This window comes from Rhinolophus sinicus, linkage group LG01, assembly GCF_036562045.2.
Source record: "Rhinolophus sinicus isolate RSC01 linkage group LG01, ASM3656204v1, whole genome shotgun sequence".
NCBI classification, from domain to species: Eukaryota; Metazoa; Chordata; class Mammalia; order Chiroptera; family Rhinolophidae; genus Rhinolophus; species Rhinolophus sinicus.
In genome coordinates this window covers 55,380,337-55,399,241 of record NC_133751.1, presented here as the reverse complement: position 1 = coordinate 55,399,241, position 18,905 = coordinate 55,380,337, and the positions used below count along the sequence as shown (strand labels likewise).

Below are 18,905 nucleotides of genomic sequence, written 5' to 3'. Positions count from 1 at the left end.
ATCCCTTCTGGGTTACTGTTTCTGTATCTTTAAGTAGGGATTGCAATTTCCTCTCTGAGATTTTTTTTTCAGCCACTCAATAAGATGATTACAAAGCATTTTGACATCTTTGGGTAAAACGTTTTTTGACTATAACTTAGTGTCATTATTATAGCAATTACTGTGTGTTTACTGAACATCAACCATGTACATCCACAGTCCCTGCTGTGCCATACCCTGAGGACCATCGATTCCAATTAGACAGAGAGGGAAGAGCAGGAACGGCAGTGAACTCCAGGGAAAGAAAGACAGCAAGGTTCTTCCTCACACACAATAAGTCTGGTTATTCATGCTCACTATTTTCAAATTAAGATCTTCAGAAATGGAGACCGAGCCCTTTATACAGCACATTCCAACAGAGAAAGCAGGATAAATTGAATGAATAATTCAGAAGTATCTGCCCTTCAAGTTCTACAGTATTTTCAATGCATTATTTTTTTCTGTGGTAAAATAAGACTAGTTCACTTCCATCTAAGGGAGGAGACACCGAGCATACATTGACGTGGTCTGAGGGTGTTTTCCAGGGAAGGGTTTGAGCCTAGTCTCAGTGGATGAACAGGATATAAATCTCTATAATGAAGTATCCCATTTGTCAAATAGGAAATGACTATATCTGGGGAAGATTTCAACATCAAGGGAGTGCCAGCACATGCCATGGTAATTAAGCCCTGCAAAACAGCCAGCCAGGTAAGCCTTCATTGCTATGTACCCCACAACACCAAAACTCAAGGGGAAAATACCATCAGGCCCACAATTTTGAAAGGTCACAGATGGATTTTCAACATAGGAGACTTAAAACAATGTAGTAGATAAATGCTGTGCCTGCTTCCTTCTGTGCACACATTAAAATTGCAACTAAATTATAGAAGAATCATCCTGAAGAACCATCCAAAGTCTAGCTGAAAAGAAGTTTTATAACTAAAAATATAAAGAGGAACCTACATCAAGACTAGTAGAAGGGGCAGAGTCACGGAATGGGCCCCACACCTGTGTGTGGTGGTTGAGAATCAGTCACCCTGGTTCCTCCCAGAGGAGTGAGGGACCCCAGCCCCCCACACAAGTGTCCCCAGGCTGAAGTACTGGTGCTGAGAAGAGGAGCCCCCACAATATCTAGCTGTGAAAACCAGTGGGGGTTCTAACTGTCTGGGTGGAAGGCTTTGGGGAAACCCAAATGTCCTTTTAAACGGCCGGCGAACAGACTCACTCGCATGTACTCACCTTGGGCTCCAGCGGAGGGATGGTGACTTGTGGGGGCTCGGAGACATGGTGGGGGGCACACTGAGGTGTGTGGCTTCAAGGGGAGGACTAGACGACAGTTGAAATTTTCCCAGTGAGAGGTCCACCTTTCATGCAGCCTGCAGGTGGACGCCATCTTTTCTGTGTTGAGCCTTCGCCTTCCGGCCAAATCTGAATCTGATTGGCCTAGTGAGCTCTGCTGCTCAGCTCTGCTGACTCACTAGGAACCTGCCCCACCCAACTCCCACCCGCCAGAGGCACTTTTCTTCTGATTGCAGCCAGCCCTGCCCCCATTGCATTCTTTCTTGGAAAACTATCGAGTCCTGCAGACCCTAGGCAGGCAGCGATGGGTCTCAGTGTGCTTTGAGACTTGTGCTGAGTCTCTCCAGCTCAGCACTGGCACCACACCAGAATTTACGTTAACGTGGTGACCACAATTCTTCCCACTCTAGTGACTCCCTGAGACCCTGAGACCCTACCTCATTCAACTTGCATACCACACAAAGTGTTACCAGTGGCTGAACCTTAAGGGAGCTGGCAGGTAGCAGCAGGTCTTGGGGTGTCCTGGCCTTTTGCAGAGCTACCCTGGACCCAGTATTGGTTACAGCCATCTCCAGTTCACAGCGTGGCCTCTCCCACGTGCCTCTAGGTTTAGCACAGGCAGTGAAAAACCACAGATCACTTTGTAGCTCCTACCAGGTAGATCCTGGCTAGTTACAGGCACTGAGTGCCCTGGGCCTGCACTGGAGCCCCTCCCAAGAGACCCCAGAACCAACATACCTGGAGGTTGGCTTCAGACAACAGCAGAGCACCACCCAATTAGCCCCACAAGCATCATACACAAAGGGCGGTCTCAACAGACACCAAAACCCCCTGGGACAAAAGTCCCACTGGGTAAGCACCCCACAGAACAGGGCATAAACTGTGGATGTGGCCAAACCCCTCAGCCAGTCAGCCTGAGGGTCAAATCCACCCACTGATGTGCCAATAGCAATCAAGGCTCAACTATAACAGGAGAGCACACACAACCTACACAAGGGAAACCCCTGTAGCACCCAGAGCAAGTGACCGGGGAGACTGTGCCAGGGCACCTACTACATAAGGCCACCCAGCCAATACTGGGAGACATAGGAGATCTACCTCATACATAGACACAAACGTGGAGAGGCAGCCAAAATGAGGAAACAAAGAAATATGCCCCAAATAAAACAATAGGAGAAAACTCCAGAGGGAAAAAAAACCACACACACAACTAAATGAAATGGAGGCAAGCAACCTACCAGAGACAGAGTTCAAAACAAAGTTTATAAGCATGCTCAAGGAACTTAGTGAGAACTTCAACAAAGAAATAGCAAGCATAAAAAGGACATAGAAACCATAAAAAGAATCAGTCAGAAGTGAATAATACAATAACTGAAATGAAGAATGCAGTAGAAGAAATCACCAGTAGACTAGATGAAGCAGAGAATTGAATCAGCGATTTGGAAGAAAAGGTAGCAGACAACAACCAATCAGAATAACAAAAAGAAAAAAGAATCCCCCAAAATGAGGATAGTTTAAGATACCTCTGGGAGAACATCAAGTGCAGCAATGTAGAGGTACCAGAAGAGAAGAGAGAAAGCAAGGGATTGAGAACCTATTTGAAAAAATGACTGAAAACTTTCCTAACCAGGTGAAGGAAATAGACATACAAGTCCAGGAAGCACACAGAGTCCCAAACAAGATGAACCCAAACAGGCCCGCACCAAGACACATTATAATTAAAATGCCAAAGGTTAAAGATAAAAAGAGAATCCTAAAAGCAGCAAGAGAAAGGCAATTAGTAACTTATAAGGGAGCTCCTATAAGACTGTCAGTTGATTTCTCAACAGAAACTTTGCAGGCCAGAAGGGATTGGCACAAAATATTCAACATGATGAAAAACAAGGACCTATAAACAAGGGTATTCTACCTAACAAGGCTATACTTAAAATCAAAGGACAGATAAAGTGCTTTCCAGACAAGAAAAAGCTAAAGGAGTTCATCACCACTAAACCAGTATTACAAGGAATCTTAGAGGGACTTCTTTAAGACGGGGGAAAAAAATCCAAATTTTGAATAATAAAATGGCAATAGTTACGTATCTATCAACAATTACCTTCAACATAAATGGATTAAATGCTCCAATCAAAAGACATAGGAGGCTTGAATGGATAAGAAAACAAAACCCTTACATGTGCTGCCTACAAGAGAATCACTTCAGATCGAAAGACACACACAGAGATGGAAAGTAAAGTGATTGAAAAAGATATTTCATGAAAATGGAAACAAACAAACAAACAAACAAAGCTGGGGTTGCCATACTTATACCAGACAAAATAGACTTTAAAACAAAGTCTATAACAAGAGACAAAGAAGGACCCAATAATCCTACTTCTGGGTATTTATCCAAAGAAACCCAATATGCTACTTCAAGGGGACCTGAGCATCCATATGTTCATTGCAGCATGTTTATAATGGCCAAGATGTGGAGGTGGCCTGGGTGTCCATTGATGTATGAATGGATAGTCAGTGGTAGATACATATAATGGAATATTGCTTGGCCATGGATGGGAATGGGTTCTTGCCATCTCGGCAGTGTGGATGGACCTGGAAGGTACTGTGCTGAGTCGAGTGTCAGACAGAGGAAGACAGATGCAATGTGATTTCACTTATATGTGGAATCTAAAGAACAAAATAAACAACAAGTAAATCAGAAACGAAAAAAGAGAAAGGGATTTTCAGAAATATTAGATCATAATTTACTGAAGTCCACTGCCTGTCTCTATGCAGGGATAGACACAATTAACAATTCAGGACTGGTTAAAAGCCTCCTGAGAACAAAATCCCACAACTTCTGCTCATAGTTCATTCCCAAATTTAATAGTTAGAAAGTTATTAAATTATAACTAATTTAAACCCTTTATGCTTCAGGCTAAGCCTCATTCACTGGGCTGATAAACCCCAATTTTTCCATTTCTCTTAGTCATTCACTCAACTATAAAACAAACATTTACTAAGCATGAAAGAAAAATAAAAAAAGGAAGGTCCCAAATGTGTCTTCTTTGAATTTCACATGTGAAAATTGGTGAGACGTTGTTTCTCTTATTTGCTAACATAAGAATTGAGGGCAGAGTAGTTAATTCCCAATAGCTAGAAGCTATGTTGATGTGTTCCTCTCCATTCCCCATCCGTTAACCAGGTCCCAGTGGAAGGAATTGCAATCCTGCATCAGTTCCCATTCTCATCAGCACTGCAGAGGATGACAGTCATTGTTCAAGAGCTGGGGGGTGACCAACTGGCATTCATGAAAGGTGCCCCAGAGAAAGTGGCCAGCTTTTGCCAACCTGAGACAGGTAAGTGACCAGACTTGTGTTACAAGTGGCTAATTTGTATTTCCAGCCCAAATACGTCCCCTCAGCCCTTGACCTCTGAATCCAATTGCTTACTCACCAATTGGATACCTCATTGGGATCCCAAACTCAATACCAAATGAAGCTTTCCTTTCACATTTCCTATATTTCCCATCTTGGTGATAGATACAACGACCCCCCCCGCCCCCCAGTTTAAGAGTTTTCCCAGATCTGTCCCTCTCCCTCAGCGCCTCTATGGTGTCAATTGCTAATCCATCCCCTGTCACTTCATCAGCCCAGGCCCCCATCTTCCCTCTACTGTATCACTTCAATAGTTGGTGAATTGACCCCCTTCTCCCAGTCTCCCCTACCCTGATTCACCCTTTCTACTCTGACTAGACTGGTTTTTCCACCACATTGTATAACTGTGTTGTCACTTTCCTGCTTTTATTCTTGTGGTTGCTTCCCATAGGCTCCAGGGTAATCTTAGACCCCTTTAGGCTCCTATATAAGGCTTTCGTGATCTGACTCTTGGCACACTTTCCAGATATGCCTTACGACTCCTATCCTCACATCCTGATGCTCCTTAAGCCAAAATGCCCTTTCCCTTCCTTCATCTGACCACTTCCTTCCAGTCTGGTATGCACACTAAGTGTTTCTATAGGATGCTGCAATTGCCTAGATCATAATAATGAGCTCACTCAATTGTATTGTTAGTCTATTGGCTATTCCCCACTAGACAGAGATCCTTAGAGCAGGGCCAGAAGTTTAATGTCTGCAGAGTCAATGCCTGAAACATAGTAGGCTGTCAATAAATGTTTGTTGATTAAATTAGAGATAAAAGAATTATACACTTGCCATCTTTTTTCCTTCTTTTGGACTGCTTCCTTCAATGGAAGGGTTGACCAGGAGGTCAACCCTGACAATGTGACAATGTATTTATATTTAGGGTGGGTTCCCACTGATTTGTTGCCTACCTTTTTAGATGTAGGTGTTGTGGGAAATAATTTGATCTGTTTGCAAAGAATTTCTCTACTGGTGCCAACTGAGTAAATATTACATACTAATCTTGTGTTATTTTCTGAACAGTACCAACCAGTTTTGTTAGTGAACTTCAGATTTACACGACCCAGGGCTTCCGGGTCATTGCAATGGCCTACAAAAAGCTGGAAATGGACCACCACACCACTGCCTTGACGAGGTAAAAGGGGAAGATTTTGATAAAGCAGGATGGTTTGGGGGGAAGATGTACCATACTGGACAGTGGACTCAGCAACATAGATAGCAGGGATTGTGTGTGTGAAATGTCTCTGAACTTAGTAAACAGGAATATAGTCATTCCTGACCTGCCTAAACCACAGAGCTGATGTGAACACTCACTGGGAGAATTTAGGGGAAAGCTGTAGAAACTGTGCTGTGAACCATGACATGGTTGTACAACTTTGTGACAACAGATATATGAATATAACAATGTTTCAGAATTTGAAACTAGGGTCATGCCCCCATTTTGAACCAAATACAAGTAGCTGGGTTTTTTTTGTTTGTTTGTTTTTAATTACAGTTAGTGAATTAGTTGAAAGTTAGAACTCATAGTATTTGTCTAAAAAACAATTCTTGATAAGAAATATACAACTTAATGAGAAAAATTATAGCTTGGACTTAACACATAATCGAGGTGATTTTTATAGGAAAATGAAAGAGCTTTGAAGGGACTGTTCTAGAGAAAGTTTTGATATGTGTAGATTAAAATGGGTATGCTCAAAAGCTAAAATAGATTGGAGTATTTATTAGTTCAAATTTATTTGTTGTTTTACTTTCCCATGTTTTTAGGCTATTGTGTTTATTTTACCTTCAATGTCGTGTCCAATACTCTATGTCAGCCATTATTGGTAACACTGCTATGGAGATAATCAAGGCTTATTATGTTATTTAGGATTTTAAATTTGGGAGGTCTAACATATTTGTGTTTGACCCTGTCAGACCCTTATTATACCTACATTTTTGTACCACTTCCTTTAATACAGTAAAATGAAATTCATATGTAATATGATCTGCACATATTCTTTATAAAAATAAATATAATATCATCATGTACAGTCAAAATATGAGCAAAAAATACAAAGCATTACAAAAAGTAATAGTGCAATAAATGCTCAGCTGACTCCACTACAACAAAATAAGGCAATACGTTGCTTGCACCTGTAGGTAGAAACTTTAGGGCTGAAACTACTAGGAACTCAGACTGATACAGGTGTGTGATACATTGGAGTCTAAAGTACCATTAACATTCTTGCTGTCAGTGAGGGGACTCTGTGAAATGGTTTAAAACTCTTGGTAAAACTCTGAATAAAACAATACAATCTCCTTTCAATTTACGCATAGTTACATTCCTCGAAAATTCACTAGAATATTAAAAATGTGCAAAAATACTTTGTGTTTAAATATAAAACAGAGCTATAGGAAATATAAATAATTTATATTTGTTAATATAATATAGTGGTATTATATATCCTATAATAATACGTACATTGTGTAGTATAATTATAGTATAATATGAACAGTATAACTCTATATTGACTTAGGAAAGTATAAACAATCTTTTAGTGTCCATGAATGTCCTGTAAAATATTCAAAAGGCACATGAAATAATTATTTTTGTGCATTGGTCACTGCAGAAAATCTTGCATATACTCGATACGTCTAAAAAATTTCCAAAATGTCCTATAGAGGCAGTACCGCTCCTGCTAAAATCACAGATATGTCCCAACCTTGTCACATCACAAATGGGCTCAAAGGCAGGAGTGGCTCATCTAAAGTCATTGAGTGTTGGGTTCCCGGGCATACTGGGCCACTCTCCCTGGGGCCAGCTTACTGTGACCCTTAAAAGTGTCACTTTGTAATTCAATCAACTCAGTCACTTAAGTCATTCAAGTCAGAGAGCTAAAAGTGAATTTTGAGACTGGACCCTATGTTTTAAAGAAAAGGATACTTGGGATCAGGATGTGGCAGAATTGGGAATGGAACTTTGTTTCCTGAGAGCCTCTTGACAGATATAAATCAAGATCCTGGCTACTGTGCTGCTGCTTCTGATTATTATAATGAAATATTTGCATATCTACAAGTTTCAGACTCATGGTTTTGGGGCTGTGCATATAACCAAGTATTGATGGTGGTTGCACGTGAGCAATGGGGATGGTGAGGGCGGTAGCACACAGGACAGTACATGCATGGCCTGGCCAACAGCACTGGAATTCCAGCTTTTCAAAATCTGGTAATATCCAAACACAAGTTCACTATGATCTGATCTTGGCTCATCAGTTTGCCCCTCCTGTGTTAAAGCCACATCATCACTTTATCTATTCCTAGCTAAGTTAATTTAGCTAACCTTTGCTAATCTCTGATGTGAACAGAATATTCTTTCTGTGACATGCATGCACGTGTGTGTGTGTGTGTGTGTGTGTGTGTGTGTGTACTCAGAATGGTTCCAGCACAGATATCATCATTTCTTTGAGGGTTCTTGGCCTGCCTTATGCATATTTCATCCTTTAAAATTCACATGGATTTGAAGAACATGAAGTATAGTCATAAGAATGACAATGCTCCCTTTGTGTTACACTCCCCGTTCTTTAGATGCTTCAGGAAGAGGTATAATGTCCATGTGCGAAGCAGGATAAGATAGCATGCTATTCCAAGTTGCCGAGCTTGAGACCCCTCTAGGGACTACTTTTCCTCTTAGACCCTTTTCCATGAAATAAGAAAGAATGGCTTATGGCAGTCCAGAGCAAATGTTTAGAGATGGTTAAGTAGTGAATATGAACATACCCATGGCGAGTGGTCCAACTTGGCAGGAGATTAGGGGGCATGAAGAATTTAGTCATAGATGAACTTGAAAAGATAATTTGGAACCAGATTATGAAGAGACTTAAATGCCAGATTCAGAAGAATAAGATATGTCATTTCCCGAGCCTGCTTTGAGATAAATAGTCCAAACTGTGTCCACTTCCTGCCACTCTGGTGGAGGTGTTAGTGTCCTGGGAGCATCATGCCCTTGGCCCATGTGAGGCAGACGTGGAAAGCAAGACAGGTGGTTTTTCTGGGTACTGCTTTCATCTGTATTTCACCCAGATAGGCAGAGCTGGTGTCTTGTTCTTGTGTGTGCTAGAGGTGTCTGAGTCTCAGATAGATGAATCATGGAAGAATCTTTGAGCCCCCAACCCCAAATGTACTCCCCTGCACTTGGTCCTGTGGAATGTCTTGGAATGTCCTTGTGGTGGACGAGAGTTTCAGAGACCTCACTTGCTGCAAAAACATTCTGTAGAAGAGCCCTGTTACCAGCTTGGTGGGGGTGGGGGAGGGGGTGGTTGGCCTTTAAGGGAGACTTTTTTTTTTTTTTTTTTTGAGATTATGGTCTTGTACCTCCTGGGACTAATATGGTATTGATTATAGCTTTTGTTTCTAGAGAAACTGGCATTTTATTTGCCCTGTGCCTCACTTATTTTTCATAATGTTTTGTACCAGAGGTAGAACAACTCTCTGGTGGTTGCCAACAGGTGAGGTGATGAAAATCACCTCAGCAGATGGAAGAGATCTTTGCGGTCATTTAGTTCATTCTCTACAAAGGTTAAAGCAAATCTTTTGCTTAATAAGTACTCTCTCTTCTTCTTGATTCAGTCAGAGTAAATGTCTCAGTGTCCTTTGTGTCGCCTTCCTGCCTTGATAGTTCCTGATACATATTCAGTGCCTCAGGAATGGTGCTTGAATTAGTGGGTGGGAACTACTCTGACAGGAAGATATTTGTCTTTGTTTTACTTCCTGTTAGAGACACTAGAATGTGCTATGTCTGTTCAATTATATATATAATTCCAGGGACAAGGTAGAATCAGACCTGATATTTCTGGGATTGCTGATCTTGGAGAATCAACTGAAGGAAGAAACAAAACCTGTTCTGGAAGAGCTCATCTCAGCCCGGATAAGGACAGTAATGATCACAGGTATAGAACAAAGTAGAAAACAGTAAGAATTTGATGTGGAAACAGACACAGATTCACTCATTTAGCAAATATTGTTGACTACCTTCTATGGGCCAGACACCATTCTACGTGCTGGAGATGGGCAACAAAAAGGCAAAATTATTGTTCTAACTGAACTTCCATTGAGGAGGGATGAGATAGAAAATCAATCAATCAGTCAAGTAATCAATCAATCAATCAAATAATCAAATAAACAGGTAGCAATAAGTGTTATGACATACATAAAACAAAACAGTGTGATATGGGATAGTGCATCTGACTGGCTACTTTAGATGAGGTGTCCTCTCTGAAAGGGGACATTTGAGATATCACTTGAATGAGAAGATACGACTCATGTAAAGATGATGATTTTTAGTTTTAAATGTTAGGAGAAGAAGAATTCTGAGTCAGCCTGGTCTGTAACCTATGCTGAAGGCCTACCAATAATGAGATCTACAATTCCGGAGATGAAAATGATGCTGTCATCTCTAGTTTTATTCCCAAACCCAAGTCATTCAAATAATGGTGAAGTGAGAAAAGATCATTCAAGACATGTGTGATTTTTTGTTGTTGAAATTTCTTAATGAATTCTTCTGAATGGAGAATAAATGATTTTCTAATGCATTCATATTTTTTGAGCATGTGTCTTCCCTTTCTTTCTCTGCTTTCATAGCCAAATGCTTTCAACTCTATTAATTATGTTACCAAGATATAATACTTCCCCACCAAAGCCCTTATTTTTTACCCCACATCCCCTAAACTCAATGCTGCTGTTGAGAACTCTAGAACACTTTTACTTTTCCTTCTGTACTTTCTCATTCCCCCATTCTTGCCTCCACAATCCAATAGACTTTTGGATCACTTTTAGTCTCTCCCTTCCTGCACCCTCAGTCGAACTTCTAGGTATTATTGCTCAGTTAATTGACTATTTATAAAATTTTCCCCTACATCATAACCCTGTTGTTTAACATAGCTTTATTCAGAACTCATATTACATTCTCATATTCTATCCTTTACCATTTAGACTTATGTAGAAATAAGAGTTGATCACTTTAATCCTCTGTCTTTACTTCTTCCTCCCTCACATTGAAATTTCTGTTTTGTTTCTTTTCTTGCTTGGTTTTGTCATGAATTGTCCTTAGATGAGATAGAAAGGTGATATGTTCTCTGATTTCTTACATATACTGGAATATCTTTCATTGCTCTGATAGGTGAATGAGTTTAGGATTTTGCAATACAATCCTTTTTTTCTTAATAATCTGTAGGTGTTTTTCCTTTGTCTTCTGGTTTGTGGTATTGCATATTACAAGCTCAGTGTCAGTCCACTTAGGTAACTTGTTCTTTCCTGAATACAATCCTTTTTCTTTAACTTTGGAGTTTTGAAATGTTACAAGAATATGCTTATATGTTTATCTTTTTTAATTAATTTGGTCTGAACATAGTGAGGACTTTTAAATCTGTTTTCTTTCTCTCAGGAAAATTTCTTCTATTGTTCATTTAATTATTGCCTTTGTTCTCTCTTTCATTTTTCCCTTCTGGAATTTCTGTCATTCACATGACAGGCCTCCTGGATCTATCCTCTCAGTTTCTTATCTTTTTTCTTGTGAATGTCATATTTTTATATTTTTGCTTTGTGCTTACAGGGTTTTTTTTTTGTATCCAGTTTTTTTTCAAACCACAAACTCAGGTCACCAAAATGACCATTATCTTCTTCAAATCACCTGTTTATTGTTAAATTCTTAAATCATGTTTGGCATGGGAGTGACTCTAGAAAACCTTATTGATTTTTTTTTTTTCAAAATGTACATTTTATCTGTTTCCAGCAGCTGCTCTACTTTACCTGTCAAATGTTCTGGTTGTTTTGCCTGATATTTTCCTATCTAGCTGCTGGAGTTTTCTATTTCTCTTCAAACGACTGAGGCTTAGGCCTGGGCAGCAGATCCTAAACAGTAGAACTCTCATAGGTGGTAGATGCAAAATGGGCCTGTGTTGCCAAGCAGATTGACGGCTGGTGTCCTGTGGGGCATGTGAAGTGAGCCTCTTAGTCTCAGGGCTCCCTGTGCTCTTTCAACCTCAGAGTAGAGCAACTCCTTCCCACTAGATAGCTCTTTCATGTATCCTCATAAGTATTTTGGCAGAAACCTAGGAGAAATCATGCTAAGGATAGACAATCATATGTTATATTATTTACTTTTAGTAGTTGCGGTAAGAAATACAATATCCGTATCTACCAGTTCAAGAAGCCTTACAACCATAAACATATCTTACGTTCTTTTCTTTATATTATAGTTGTCATATGTATGACAGACAATGAAAACCCCACTAGGCAATGTTAAAGTTCTTACTTTCAGCAGTCAAGAGTTAAAGAACATTAAGTTAACAAACAAACAAACAAATAAAACCTTTTATTTATCCAGGTCTTTATTATTTGTGTTACTGCTTTCATTCCTTATGTTCTGTTTCCCTCTGGTATCGTTTCCTTTCAGCCTAAAGAATTTATTTTAGCATTTCTTTTTGAGCGTGTCTGCTGACAAAAAATGATCTTAGTTTCCCTTCATCTAAGAATGTCTTAATTTCTACTTCGTTCCTGAAGGATATTTACATTAGCTATAGGAATCTGAGTTGACAGATTTTTTTTATTTTTTGCACTTTAAAAATGTTATTCCACTGTCATCTTGCCTGTATGGTTTTTGATGAGAAACCTGTGATAATTTGCATCATTATTCCCTTATACGTAATGTATTGTTTTCTCTAGCTACTCCTAAGATATTTTTTTATCTTTGGTTTTTAGCAGTTTCATTATGTGTCTGGATGTATTTCTCACTCAGTTGTTAGGGGTACACTGAGCTTCTTGAATCTGTAAACTAAAAATTTTTAAATCATATTTGGTAAGATTTCTGATAGTATTTCTTCAAAAGATTTTTTTTTTTCCTGTTCCAGTGTCTTTCTCCTCTTTTTCCTGGACTCTAATGGCATAAATGTGAATCTTTTTGATATTTTTGAGTCTCTGTTCTTTTGTTTTTAAAAATTTCTCTCTGCTTCTTCAGATTATATAATTTTTATTGATCTATCTTCCAGTTCATTGACTCTTTCTCCTGTCAGCTCCATTCCGATATTGAGTGCATCCAGTGAATCTTTTTCACTTCAGTTATTATATTGTTAAAGTCTAACGTAGCCATTTGGTTCTTTTGTATAAAGTATATATTTTTTCATGTTTAGAACGTCTATATCTTCATTTACTTCAAAGAGAATTAACCTTTACCATGTGAAGAGGGCTTATAATAGCTGCTTTAAAACCAGTGTGTGATAATTCCAACATCTGAATCATTTTGAGATGGGCCATTGTTGATTGTTTTTTCTTGAGAATTGGACAGACTTTTCAGGTTTTTTGCATGTTGAGTATCCTAAATATTTCAAACATGATGTTTTGAGACTGGATCCTGTTGAAGTTCTCTGGAGAATGTTGAGTTTTTTTGTTTTAGTGAACAAAACTCTGGGACATAGGAGATGATTAATATCATTGTTCAATTCTTGAAGCCTTTGCTATCCTTCTTTGGGTTTGTTCAGCACACATACAGCTCTGGGTTGGTGCTTGAGACTTTATATAGAGTTCATAACTTTGAATTGGTTTCCCTGTCTAGCTCTTTCCTTTCCAGGATTTCCCCCATAACTCTTCAGCCACAGAAACCACTTTTCCTAGTTCCTCTGGCCAGAAAGACTAGATTTCTCCGAGTTTTAGCAACCGCTGTAGATCTAGGACTAGGACTCATACTCAGGTCAAACAGTGTGAGGGGAAAGAGAAAAGAGGCCAAGAATCTCACTACTTTGTAGGTTGTTTCTCAAAATTTGACTCTCTTCCACATCCTTCTTGCTTAAGTTTACTTTTCAAAGTTTTGGGGTAGTTACTTTTTGTATTCTGTCCAGAGTTTTCTACTGTAGTCAGTAGGAGAGATAGATTGTAGTTAGCTTACTCCATCTTTGCTGGAAGTGGAACCACCAGATACTATATTAAACCAGTAAGGTCTTACTAAGCATTTACTAAACTTTTAACAAATGACAGAAATGGATTTGAATTTTGCCTTTTTATTTTTCCTTCCCACTCTTTGGTAAGTCATAAAATAACCAGATGAAAAGCAGCAAGAACCAGAAAAGGGACTGTGAAATCACGGAAGGTCAGAGCTGAGAGACACCTTATATATTATTTTTCTTCACACCTAAAATAAGGTCTTAACTCATTACCCGAGTTTTCTAGGCCCTATATAAATTGGTTCTATCTCTTCAATTTATTTTAGGATACTCTTCCTTTTTTTTCTAGGTGACAATCTTCAGACTGCAATAACAGTGGCCAGAAAGTCTGGAATGGTTTCTGAAGACCAGAAAGTCATTCTTATTGAAACGAATGAAACCACTGGGTCCTCATCAGCATCTATATCTTGGAAATTAGTGGAAGAGAAGAAACACATTGCATATGGGAATCAGGTATGCCTAAAAAGAGACCTTCTGTCGTACTATCTAACTTTCCTCTCACTATTGGCTACTGAGCAGCTTTGACTGGCAGAAGTGTACAGGTGACCTACGGTCAACATATTTCTCCAAATATCTGACACATATGCAGTGTGAAGCACTCAATGATATCAGTTTCCCTTATCTTTCCAACTGAGCTTTAAGGTACAGTGCTTTCCTGTGTGCTTGAAATAATCATTTCTTTTAAGCTTAAAAATGTTGTTGGCTCTGTATAAGAAAGAATGTAATGGAAGAGGGGGCTGTGAATCTAATTTCCCATTTTTCCCTTGCTTGCCAGCAACCCTGCTGGGTTCAAAGGGGATTTAGTCTCTAGGAGAGATACTGCTGTGTGAATTGGAAAATCAGATTATATCTTCAGGATGGGGGAAAAAGGTTTTATTCATTTATCTTCAATATTGTCAATATCTTACCTCTATTGTGTCCTTGTGGAAGAATATTAATTCTGTATGGAAAAAAATAGTAAGTTCTCACTTCAGGGAGAGATTTGTTAAGCTGTAGTGCTTTTGTATTTCACATGTGAAATATGTGAAATGTGCTCTTCTCTGGGACTCACTGAGATCAAATCAGGACGAGAACAGGACATGAGTAAGTTTTATTCTCCTATTCACTAGAGGTGATGTACAAAGATTGATCTAGCAAAGAGAAAGTGCTTCTCTGAGGAATCAGGGCGGGATAGTGACTTTTAAAGAGAGGCCCCAGACTACCATCATTACCTTCCCTCAGGTATGCTTGTGGTTAGGCCCACTCTATCAAGTCTAAAATAACTGTGTCTTGCTTTGCAGGACAATTACATTAATATCTGGGAAGAAGTCTCTGATAATAGCAGAGAAGGAAGTTACCATTTTGCCCTAAGTGGAAAATCCTTTCAGGTTATAAGTCAACATTTCAGCAGCCTACTGCCAAAGGTAAGTTCTAAAAGGATACCAATGTCCCAGTAAAGATGATGAAACTGTCATTTACAGAGCACGATCCTCAGCAATTTCAAACCTCTAAACAGGCAAGATATACCTATTCAATGTATCATAAGGGAGGCCGATATTTGTGCAGAGCTTACTGTTGTCTAATTTCCTACTAGATTTAAAATAAGTAAACTTGAGTTTTTTATCATCTGGGGGATTAAAGTATTAGTGACTTCCCAAGTCATAAGGGTTACTTTTGGGTCGTTGTCACTATATTGCCATGATTAGGTGTCTCACAGTATAGTGGAAATCTAGCAATTATACAAGAAAGCAGGCCAGGAATAGTGGAATTCCATTAAGTTTTTGATAGAGGACCTTTAAATACAAGAGGGTCAAACTTAAAGCTTTTCTGAGGAAGAACAAACCAATAGTGGGGGCAGGTAAGTTATATATATATATATATATATGTATACATTATATATACATATATATATATATATATATATATACATATATATATATATATACATATATATATATATATATATATAAAGCATGTGAACAAGCTAGAGAAAGATTATGACCAATGTAACCCAGAGATAAATTATTCATATTCAAGTTCTCATTATCTAAGATACTATTTAAGAAAAAAAGAATAGAGACTTTGAGGCTAACTGAACACTAAGTTGAGTTTACTACCAAGAAGAGCAGGAGGCATATAGATCTAACATAGACGAGTGTAGACTCTGTAAAATGGAGCTCAGGTGGAGGGAACTAGTATAAGTTTTTATACTATCAAACCATCAATGTTCCATACTCCAAATTTGGCTTGGAATATTAGCTGAGTTTCACAGTTGGTCAAGCCCAGATGGTATGGTTAAGTCAAAAATAACAAATAGTTACTGTTTCACCATTAGGCTGTTTTTCCACTAGTTTCTAAGAAGTTGTTGCCTCGTTTCCTTCTCCTGGGATCTTGACCTCTTGTTATCTTTTCATTTCTCATACTGGCTTAAGGTTCCAGTAAGTTCAGGATTTTTTAGGACCATACTCTCTATGGCAGCTGAGCTAAATTCCTATAGGTCATCATTTTCATCAAATATTTTTACTAAGTAGTCATCTTTACTGAGTTTGGTCTCCCTGGTCACTTATCTGATGACCAATGTCTCAACGCCTGTCTTAAAATGCAAAGGAAGACTTCTTGGAAAACAATGTTTTTTTGCATGCATGGATATCATTACCCAGTCAGTATTCTGAGTGTTACCAATTATTTCATGTATGACCAGCTGACATAATAAAAATTTTGGGTTCCTTTCAGATACTGATGAATGGAACCATATTTGCAAGAATGTCTCCTGGGCAGAAATCCAGTCTGGTGGAAGAATTCCAGAAACTGGAGTAGGTTCTTTACCAATTCAGGTGGTGTGAAGTGCAATGGCGGCATGGCAGTCAGGGGGAGTGTAAGAGGTACAGGAAGTCACTCTGTTTGGCTAGGACAGTGGTTCTTAACCTGGCTGCACACAACAGTTATCTCAGGAGCTTTGAAAAAAAATAGCAATATTGGGACAGTACCATCCATAGAGTCTGATTCAATTGCTCACATGGGCCTTGGACATCAGTACTTTTGCAAAGCTTCTCACATAGGTCAATTTTGTATCCAGACTTGAGAACTACTGAACTAGAACATAAGGGGCATAAAAGGATATGGTGAGAAATAAGCCTGGAAAGGTCATTTGAGCTCAGCTCCTGAAGAAACTGAAAATGTAGACTTCATTTTTACAAATTATCATCAAATTTGTAATATAGGGAGATTCATATGACAAAAGATTCAAATAATCTTCAAAATATTAAGACATTCTTATGCCAAAGCAGTCTCTCCATCTTAAATCAGAAGAATATTTTTCTTCTAACACAAAGGGTCTCTACAGATAGAATGGGCAGTGCAGATAAAATGCTCATCATTTAGAACCCTTTATTTCTCATTAAAGGAACTCATGGAGTCCTGGCAGTTTCCTCTACTCCTGGTGCTGGCACACCTACCTATGAATCCTACTCATCACCACTCCACCGTCCTACTCACTTGATTCATTCACTAGGCAAACTTCTTGATTCAGAAAGCCCTGTCTTCTCTTCTTTTTTTTTTTTTTTAAATTTTATTTTATTAAATTTATTGGGGTGACAATTGTTAGTAAAATTACATAGATTTCAGCCCTGTCTTCTCAATGTGGTTGAACACCTAGGTAGTAAACCAGTTGCCTTCCTACAGCAATGTATAAAAGAAGCACGAAAAATTCTGTAAGTGCTGTCAAATTGCTCTTACCTTAAAAAGCAAACTATCCATAATCTTGGTCAGCAATTTAAGAGGCGGCATTCTCCCAGCTGCAAACAGTGATCCTGAAGCAGGGATGCATTTTCTGTCTTCTGTCTGGGCCTGGCACCACATTTTTTAGTTGAGTGACTGCTAACATGGCAGATTTCCTTTCGTGTTACCATTAACATCAGCAACAAGTAATTCTTGTTTATCATTTTGGAATGTATAAAGCACTTTCCCGTATAGCACCTCACTGAATACGTACAGCACTTTGTGGGGGAGAAAAACAACAGTCAAAATATTAACATGATTTAGATCTTCTGGTTTCAAATCCTGTGCACTCTCTACTAAGCTATGCTGTCTCATCATATAGTTGTGAACATCCCATTTACAGCTGACAAAGCGGTTTCCTAGACAGTGAAGTGCAGGGTCTCCCTGAAACACTTGGGTCAGGAAATGGTGCCCTGGATTTCCTAATCCGTTGTAGGAAGTGCTGAGTCAAGCTTTATTTTTTTTAGTCAAACCACACTGTTAGGGAAACTCCCTTAAAGTAAATAATAAGTTTGAACCCGAAGTAATGAAGCTTATTTTATTTTTTTTAATTAGAGAAATTAACAAGTAAGATTGCTTTGATCTCCAGTAAAATTGACATGGTTCCCCTTTAGTTACTTTGTAGGTATGTGCGGTGATGGAGCCAATGACTGTGGGGTAAGTAGTTGCCAGTGTGTGGGACCATAATCTCACACTCGATTGTACTTGCCTGGAGCCCTATAGAGATAGTATCTCCTGGGATATATATACCACCTCCATTCCTCTTGGTAGAGAAACTGATACTGAGAGTTTGGGGGGTTCCTGACCAAAGCTTCACAATGACTCAGTGGCCACTATAGTCTAAGTAGAATTTGGTTCTGAAGTGCCCACTTCTTTGGTGAGGTGTCCCAGTGCCTTCTCTTTCTTATGTGTCAGACAGAGCAAAATCTGGTCATCTCCTAGCTAGTGCTTGGACCCACAGGCCACATTGTGGCCCCTTAATTGGGCTTGTCGTATGCGGTCTCAGGAGAAATGTATGTGAGTGTGCGTGGACAATAAGCTGACTCTTTGCTTTCAGGCTTTGAAAATGGCTCATGTGGGCATCTCTTTATCAGAGCAGGAAGCATCTGTGGCCTCACCTTTCACATCTAAAACTCCAAACATTGAGTGTGTACCTCACCTTATCAAGTAAGTAGGCACTTTCCACCATTGTTCTGCCAGTCAAAGATGAGGGGAACTGTGTCCTTGGGTGGGGAGGATGCTTTGTGGGAGAATGTGGTCAAACATTCTCTTTCCCAGTGGACTTACAAGGGTTAAAAATAACCCTGGGAGAGCAGTGGCATTTCTAATGAAAAATCACTGAATAGATTATTTTTAGAAGGTTGGAATCTGGAATATTTTACTGCTTTGAAAGTGTTAATCTTAGTATTATTATTTTAAATGTGTCTCCTTAGATGCTTTATAATGGTGGATTAAGAGAAACTTTCTC

The 18,905-nt window shown here is 39.1% G+C and overlaps 1 protein-coding gene across 2 annotated transcripts in view; it reads left to right on the top strand.

Annotated features, from left to right (window-relative positions):
- The window catches only part of ATP13A4 (ATPase 13A4), a 116,116-nt gene that overhangs the window by 74,301 nt on the left and 22,910 nt on the right, over nucleotides 1–18,905 (top strand). Inside the window, exons 15-23 of one of the 2 annotated variants that reach the window (XM_019723162.2) lie at nucleotides 640–726; nucleotides 4,496–4,649; nucleotides 5,736–5,847; nucleotides 9,513–9,637; nucleotides 13,971–14,134; nucleotides 14,962–15,084; nucleotides 16,394–16,473; nucleotides 18,052–18,094; nucleotides 18,495–18,604. In XM_019723162.2, coding sequence (XP_019578721.2) covers nucleotides 640–726; nucleotides 4,496–4,649; nucleotides 5,736–5,847; nucleotides 9,513–9,637; nucleotides 13,971–14,134; nucleotides 14,962–15,084; nucleotides 16,394–16,473; nucleotides 18,052–18,094; nucleotides 18,495–18,604 — 998 coding nt within the window. The remainder of the gene's footprint in view (nucleotides 1–639; nucleotides 727–4,495; nucleotides 4,650–5,735; nucleotides 5,848–9,512; nucleotides 9,638–13,970; nucleotides 14,135–14,961; nucleotides 15,085–16,393; nucleotides 16,474–18,051; nucleotides 18,095–18,494; nucleotides 18,605–18,905) is intronic. The other variant, XM_019723170.2, reaches the window with a different exon arrangement.